Below are 8,666 nucleotides of genomic sequence, written 5' to 3'. Positions count from 1 at the left end.
AATGAGTTTCAAGATTTTACCCTGTTCATTTTTCTTCAGGTATCTCAACTTTCAGTTTTCTCTTATTTAGTTGATGCATAATCTGTACTTGTTATGAATTCGACGCGGTTAACCCACCCAGACTATCAATCCAAACCTGCTCATCCTCTCCTCTGCTTATCTGGTGAGCACTCTCTAAACTTTATTTTCAAATTCTCACTTGGTATCTATATTTGATGAGGTTCAATGCATTTGCTGCAATTTTAAGGTGAATCTCTTTGTGAAGGTCGCATGTTCCAGTTGTTGACTCTCGGTAGGTTTATTCAAATTTCTGATTTCTAACCTTTTGCCCACTTTTAGATGGAAACGAGACTATGGAAGAAAAGGCATTTCAAATAAATACTCCAAGTAGTATAGAATGCGTTTCTGTCCTGGACTACCTTTCATTAAACAGCCTGAGACTTAAGCAAGTTGGCCTGGAATTGGGAATTTGTTGTGAAATGGAGAAATAGTTTTCGCAAGCTTGATCATGTTCATATTCTTTACTTGAGAGAGATTTGGGAAGAATTCGTTGTTCTTTAGTGGAAAGAGTGGTTGTATTTATGTTTGTTTTTCTTTCCAAGTGAAGTTCTTTATGCCTGCCGTTATCCTAGAGATGAACTATCCACTAATGTTTCATTGCCTTTTGGCCTTTTCCCTTTTCATTGATCAATGAAATAAAATGTTTCTTTATCTAAAAAATATTCATTAAGGTTTCATCTCCCATTGTTGGACAAACCACCCCTGATATCAAGGCCTATAAGAGTTCAGGACTTGAAAAGAATCAATATGTAAAGACAGCGACTGGTTTTGTGGCCTTCCTACAATCAGTCAACAAAAAGGCAAATACTTGGCCTTTCCCCCCCACCAGCTTGAGTTGAGGAAGCTTCAGATTATTATACTCTTTGAATGACCTTTCTTGACAGGATCTGTTATGTTTAATAGGTTGAGGTTGTACAAGTGTATTCTCAAGTTGTACAAGTGTATTCTCAAGTTCTTAGGAAGCTTCATATTACTCTCTAGTTTTACCACTTACCTTTCCTAGATTTATCAACAAGAGTTGAGAAATTCTATCCATACTACAACTTGAGATGACAAGTTAGGGAGCCATGCTTCCAATTGACCTATATTAGAATCATTAAATGAAATGCGCTTTGGACATTTACGAATCTCATTTTGTAACATGCAGCAGGCGAAGTCATGATGAACTCTTCCTTTTTTTCCCTTCTTTTTCTTGTTGCAAGAGTAGTTTTGAGTCGTCCTTGTTGTGTGCTGCATCTTGTGTTTATGGACTTGACTGGAGCGAGTTTGCCTAATTGCAATGCTTCTTGCAGGAACCTCATGTTAGATGTTAGACGAACACCTTGCACATCTCTGCAGGTAAAGCGAGTCGGTTCTTGTATTGATCACGTGACATGTACGGGGACTACCAAGACAAAGCTTTCTTCTCCAAGGAAGGGATTGATTGTTATCCATTGTTGGCTTTTAGCACATATTGCTCACATTACATTATGGTTGTTTTTTCATAGATAAGCTCAGAAATGGGTTGCACATTAATACGCCTACCAATCATATAGCCATACAGAAGTGTTGAGGTTAAATTACATACTTAATTCGGGATAACGAAGCTGATTTCAGTTGTAAATGCAATTAAATCTGTATCTGTTTTTTCCCCTTTCTTACAGATCACATAATTTAAAATTTTGTACTTGATTCCTTAACAAACACAAAGATTAAGCCTTTCAATATTGACATCAGGGTTATTATGCTAAACTTAGTTTAATTTAACGGTATTGGGTTTCAGCTTCCTCCCCAGAAGCCAGTGGTTAGATTTCTGTCTCTTGTACTAAGATCAGCTTCATTATTTAAGAGATTTTCATTTAAATTTTTAGTAATGTGAATGCTTCAGAAACCTTTTTACTTTTTTTTATTTGTTCCTCTTGGCTTTCTCTAGTGAAGCTCAATTACTAACAATAAGCGCTTGGTTCCAAATAGAACACTAATCGGTTTCAAAAATTAATGTCCATGACCTTAGCTATTCAATTTTTATGACATGCCAACATTTTTATTGACATTTCTACACTTTTAAACGTTGCTTCGAAAAGAAAAATTAAAAACGTCGGCATAGGGGAGAAGAATGTTGCTTCGAAAAGAAAAATTAAAATTATCGGCTTAGGAGAAGAATCAGCATTTTCATTATATCAAACCTACAGAGTGAGTAACAAAAAGTTATTAATGTGAACACGATATAGTAAATTTTATTTATTAATTTAAATTTAAGAAATTTATTTTGTAAATGTTTCAAAAATATTTATTAACGTTGGTATATTTTTTTATTAATACTTTCATAACATTTCTATTATTAATACCGAGGCTTGGACATATTTGTTAACTTGAACGTTTTAAATCATGGAAATAAGATCAACTCTGATTTGAAAACAAGTCAAAAATATTTAAACCAAGATTTCAATAGGCATATTTGTGAATTTAAACCCCACAAACCCCATCATACTTCACGTTTGAATCTCCAATTATTATTTCAGTAGGACAAGAAAATATTGGACAATTCTTGGCTTAGTCTTTGATTCAATTGCATATTTTTATATATACTTTTAAATACGTAACATAGACATTAGTCTAGATAAAAAAAAAAAAAAAGAACTCTTCAAACTTAACCCTTAATTAGTTTATCAATTTTTAAGTATACGAATCATTAAATGTTATCACAATAGGACTAAAATGTCTCAAAAATAAATGGTTACAAATTTGAAGGTATAGAGACCAAAACTCCATTTGATAACCATAGGTTTTTCTTTAAAGAAAAATTAAAACTACTTAGGATTCTTGCATCAATTACTATATAATGTTTACCAACCTTCTTGAAAACATTTAAAAAATTAAAACTACTTAGGATTCTTGCATCAATTACTATATAATGTTTACCAACGTTCTTGAAAACCATGCTCAGTTTTTAAAAGCTATAAAAAGCAGTTTTTTAAATTTATCCTTTTTTTTAAAAAAAAAAAGCTTTAACTTATAATTTAACCATTTTAGTTAAGAAAGATTAAAATCACAGTTAAAAATTGTGATAAAAAAAACTTAATTAACTAAAAACCCAAAATGAAATTATAGAGACCTTTATTTATGATTTTTTATTTTTTGAAAATTATTTATATTTCCTTCAAATTTTTATAATGATTTCCATAGTACAACAATTCAATTTTCAGTCAAATTACAAAAACAAAACAAGTTCTTAAAAACAGTTTTTTAGTTTTCAAATTTTGACTTATTTATTATAAACATCGATTAAAAATAGATTAAGAAATACAAATTAGAAATAAAAATAATGATATACAGACTTAATTTTCAAAAACTAAAAACTAAATAATTCACGAACCAAATTTAAATTATTACAAACTAAAGTTCCGTAGATTTGTACCATCAAATCACGTTAAAGTTGATAGACTAAAAGTAATTTTTAAGTTGATCATAATTGGAATGTTATAAAAATATATTACTTTTATCTTCCCCTATCTCACATCCACCTTTTTAATGATAGCTATATGGATGTAACACCTAATCTTACCCCTTAGATTTAAAAACCTCATTGTTTATAAAATGTCCTACCCTTAGGTTTTCATAGCTTCTAGTCTTTACCTACTTCTCCTACATCATATATTTAGTAAAAAACAATTGTCTTTGCATTTGTGGTTCACAAAATTCTAAATTAATTAAAAAAAAGTATACTTATAAACGTTTTGATCGAGTAAAATGTAAATATAATTAAAAATTATTGTAACTATAATAGAGATCAATGGAAATAAAAATAACGAAAACGAAAAAGTGAAACGATAACCTAAAATGAAAACTCAAACTGATTTTGGACTATATAAAAAATAAATGGCACAAACTGATTTTGAGAATTTTAGTTCTAGAACGATGCTGATGATAACATTGTTTATCATTAGAAAACACAAAAAATTAACAAAATCGGACGGTTGATTATCACTAAATAGTCCTTAATTAATTTTATTGATATTATTATTCACTTTAACCTATTAGTTAGAATGCACCTGTTAACTCATAATAATATCCTAACTTTAGTTTTAAAAAAGAGATGAGTGGAAATCTGGTAAAGAGATTTGGTTAAACATGATTAGACAAGTAAATGACACAATTTAGCATCATTATAATGTGTTTTATTTTTTTTAATCAACCAATGAGAGCCTAAATGCCAAAAGTAATAGTACTAATTAATTCTTACATTTCCCAACAAATAATTCTTCCTCTTCTTTTGCTTCTTTTCTTGCTCTCTCTTTGATGAGAAATTCTTCTTTTTGTCTATTGAAGGGTTTGGGTATTTTAATGGAACTCAACAAAAGTAGCCCAAAGATGACTTTAACCCATATGCTTTCACATAACAATAATTCAGGTGGAACTCATACTTTCGTTTCCTTTTACTCTTTTTTTTAGTTTTCTTTGTCTCACTAATTACGGTTATACTTTGCATATAAAATTTTATTGAAAATAATTGATACATTTTAAAAAAAAATTCTTTTAAGAAAAACTACATTGAATTGAACACATAATACATGGTTATTGATATAAAATAACTTAATATCAAACAAACAATAGCAAATTTAGGAAGACATAGATTTGATATCCTAGTTTGGTGTAGAGAGAAATAGATAGATAGATAGGAAGTTATATGAATTTAATTAGTAGGACAGATGTGAAAGTTTTAAAATGACGTCACACAGCTTTGGTAAAACTAATTTGTTATGGAAGCTAAGATAGTAAGAGTTAAAAGAATAGAAAAAAGAGAAGGAAAAAGTAGAAAGAAAGGGAATGAGATCATAGGTTAGATTTTGGATGAAGTTAAAATTAATTGGAATTGATTATTATAAATAACAGAAAGAGAGGCTCCTCATCAGTCATCACCCTCTCCTCTTTTACTTGTCGGCCATTTGTCCCACATTAAATACTTCCCTTTACATTCTTACATTTCCTTTCTATTTTACCATATATCTTCTCTACTCCAACTAAGATGAATGGTATATGGTCCAACCATTAACTTCTAACATGCTAATAATACTAATAACGATAAGAAACAAGAAGATAATTGTGTAAGATATAATGTCTTTGCAATGTAGAGTAAAATAGTACAATAAAGTAAAGAGTCCAAAATAAAGAAGGGGCACAGAACATTCCTTACAATAGGGGGTAACCCTACAAAAGCAAAGAGACTATAGAGAAGGACACTATAAGAAGCTGAGAGCGCCCTTGAAGATGGGATTCCAAGGGGTGTGTGTGGTGTTGTTTTGGTGGGCACATCTTGTGCAGGGAAGGGTCCCCTATGCCCCCTAATAAGTAGGACATGTTAAACACGACTTTTCGTAGTCCTATGTATCCCTTGTTTTCATTATTAGGAATTTCTACAATCAATTTAGTTGTTCTCTAAGTTACACCTATTTTTATATATCTATATTTAAAACAATTGGATTACAAACGTGATCATTTTTATATAGTTCACTTGAATGTGTAAGTACAAGTTTACCATGTGATAAAATATTACTTTTATTCGAATAATAGGACAACATGGAAATGAGACGCACCCACAAAGTATTACTTATCTAAACTTTTGTTTGCAAACAACATATCCTTAAAGTATCTATGTCTATATTTTCTCCTAAATATACTAATTTTCATGATTTATAATTTGAATTTAGTCCAATGGATATGGTGAAATTATTATAATAATTTATTTTTATATGTAGAAGCTATTTATCAAATAGTATGATATAGAGGTGTGTGATGCTAAATTCTAACTTTTTTTTTTTTGAATTATAAAATTTATTTAATACTTAAAAAAGAAAGAAAGAAAGAAAGAAATAAAAATGAAGAATGAGATGTAACATCTTAACATGATGTTGGATATTAAAAAGAGGGAAAAAAGATATATGGAATAAATATCCATTATGGTATAAATATATTCCTTCTTACTTCGAAGATATGGTATTGGAGAAACACATATATAGTTGACATGAATTTAATTCGACAAAATAAATATATAAATAATGAATAAATGAATCCAAAAGCTGTGTTCAAATCGAAGTCCAATCTTTTATTGCTATTACTAGTAAATTTAAAAGTGGTTTGTGTTTCTGTTTCTCCCCCTTTGTTTACTTCTACTGTTTCCATCTTTCTCTCTACCTTTTTATACACTCAATTTTGTTTTTTTTGCTTTTTTTTTTTAAAAAAAAGAAAATTCCCTCTCTCATTTCATAATATAATCCTCTCCTCATTCTAAAACTAAAAAAATTTGGGGAACACAAGGTTCAATTTTTTCCATTAATGGAGTCCTCTACCGCTCCACCTCCCAAAACGGCGTCGTATAATCAGGAACAAAACGACGACGAATTAGAGGATAACCACCACCATCTCCGCCGTGAGATTCCAGCGGAGGAACTGAATCTGATCGAAGGTTTGAAAATGGGTTCATCGGAGCCAAGGGTATTCTCGTGTAATTTTTGTCAAAGAAAATTTTATAGCTCACAAGCACTTGGAGGGCATCAAAATGCTCATAAAAGAGAGAGAACGTTAGCCAAAAGAGGCGGTCAACGGTTCCCGGCATTCGGTGCCTACCACCACTATGCGGCGGCGGTGGCGCCGTCTTTTCCACTTCCCGGTAGTCCCAACAACAACAACAACAACAACAGATCGCTTGGAATTCAAGTTCACGCGATGGTACATAAACCGTCTCACCACCCGCCGGCTTCTTCCAATTCCCGGTTTGGGGTTCACTACGGCCGTTCTTACGGCGGTGGTTGGTCTAGAACTCCCATCCATCAACAGCCAGGTGTTGGGAAGCTACCCTTGATGAACGCTGGCCATCCGATTAATCATACAACTGGATTTCCCCCACGTGGCTGTAGCTCCGTCGGTAGGTTCGACTTTGACGTTGTCCGATCGACGACGGCCGCTGCCGACGACACCCACAAAGTACTCGACTTGTCTCTTAAGCTGTAATTTATACATAAATTTCTCTCCACTTTAGAATTATATAAACCTTCAAAGCTCTTTTTTCTTTTAATTCATGTTTTCATCTTATAAAGTTTCGTTTTTGATATGAATCAAGTCAATATTATAGATAGTGAAGCTGGAATTTGCACAAATTAATGTTGAATTATAGTATTTTTCATCTTTTTTTTTTTTTGCCATTTGGTAAGTTTATGTTTATTTTGTCTTACCTAAACAAAATAATGTTACTTGATTTAAAATTGATCCTTTTTTTTTTTTTTTTTGTATTTATTCAGTTTGAAAAGATTAGAGCCAAGTTGATTTTAGATTTTTTATGATCTTAGTTAAAAATCATCTTATTGGGCAAGTCTAATATTATTAAGGCATTTAGTTTTAGTTTCATATCACGTTCTTTATATATATATTTTCCAAACAGTATAGTAAATACAATGGATCATTTTTTAAAAGTTATTTCCTAGAATAGAAAATCTCATATTATTAATTAAGAATCAAAATAGCAACAAAATTTAAATTGAATTACAAGTTTTACTGGATTAGCCTTTATATTTATGTATGATAGGTTCTGAACCAGGAAAAATAGGACCATGAAGTTAAAGAAAATGTGTATGATTGTTGTTTTTGTTTCAAAATTAGTCAAATAATATATAATATAGTTTGAAGGGTTGAATTTTCACTTATAATATTTAAAAATGGAAATATGATAGTTTGTTAAACAAATTTGAAAAGTTGTAAGTTAAAGTTTTTAATTGAAGGGAAAGAATTGTGTGGATACAAAATTTGAAAGTAAAAAAAAAAAAAAGATAAAAAAATAAAAACAAAGAAATTAAAGACATAGATGAAAAAGCAATGGAGATGTCATGTAAAGAGGAGAAAAGAACCTCGTAAACTCATAAGTGATTATTGAGTATGAATTCATAAAAAGAAGTAAGAAGGGTAATCGTAAATATTTAAATATTTAATATGATATAAACATGATCTTGGCAGTGGTCAGGGTTTAAAAAAAGAAAGAAAAAAAGTCGTACAAAAAATATGTTTATTTTTTTGTAAAAAAAAAAAGGGTAACTTTATTGACAAGTTGCTTGGTTTTGAATATTTGATAATGAGGAAAAGCCGAAGAGCATGGGGTTGTCGTTTAGTGAAATGCGTGCATCATTTCCTTTTCCTAAATTGATTTCCAATCTAGGACACTCACACCATCCACTTTCTTTTTATTTCTTTATTATTCTTATTATTCTCATTTCTTTTTCTTTTCAATCCACTTATACCTTTTTATTAACATTACAATTTGGCCAAATTTAAAAATTATTAATTTTATATTTAAATTGAATAAAAACTTTTAAATTTATAAGTATTAAACTAATGCATGGAGTGGAATAATTGAGTCTAACACATGGAGACCTCAATACCAAAGCTCATAGATATAAATGGATATTTATGAATGTGTGTATATATGTAAAATTGAGTGAATGACACCCAAGGAAGGAGAGAGCACCGACATGTCGAAGGGAGGATATGGATGAGAGAATAAAAGTTTAGAAAAGCATGTGGTTGTGTTTCGATGTGTCGTTTAATTTCGTAGAGTTAGGGTTTTTGTTATTTGTAATGGA

General features: G+C 30.5%; 1 protein-coding gene across 1 annotated transcript; it reads left to right on the top strand.

Moving 5' to 3' along the window:
* Positions 1-6,144: 6,144 nt before the first annotated feature.
* Positions 6,145-7,224, top strand: LOC105434672 (zinc finger protein 3). Its single transcript, XM_011651542.2, has one exon. The coding sequence runs from the start codon at positions 6,373-6,375 to the stop codon at positions 7,045-7,047; it is 675 nt and encodes a 224-aa protein (XP_011649844.1). The 5' UTR covers positions 6,145-6,372; the 3' UTR covers positions 7,048-7,224.
* The last annotated feature ends 1,442 nt before the right edge of the window (positions 7,225-8,666 follow it).

Source organism: Cucumis sativus, chromosome 2 (assembly GCF_000004075.3).
Source record: "Cucumis sativus cultivar 9930 chromosome 2, Cucumber_9930_V3, whole genome shotgun sequence".
NCBI classification, from domain to species: domain Eukaryota; kingdom Viridiplantae; phylum Streptophyta; class Magnoliopsida; order Cucurbitales; family Cucurbitaceae; genus Cucumis; species Cucumis sativus.
Note: the sequence above shows the minus strand (reverse complement) of the source record. Positions and strands in the feature narration are given on the sequence as shown.

What these genes read in the sequence shown, in the direction of transcription:
- LOC105434672 (XM_011651542.2), top strand. Translation starts at nt 6,373, where the DNA reads ATGGAGTCCTCTACCGCTCCACCTCCCAAAACGGCGTCGTATAATCAG.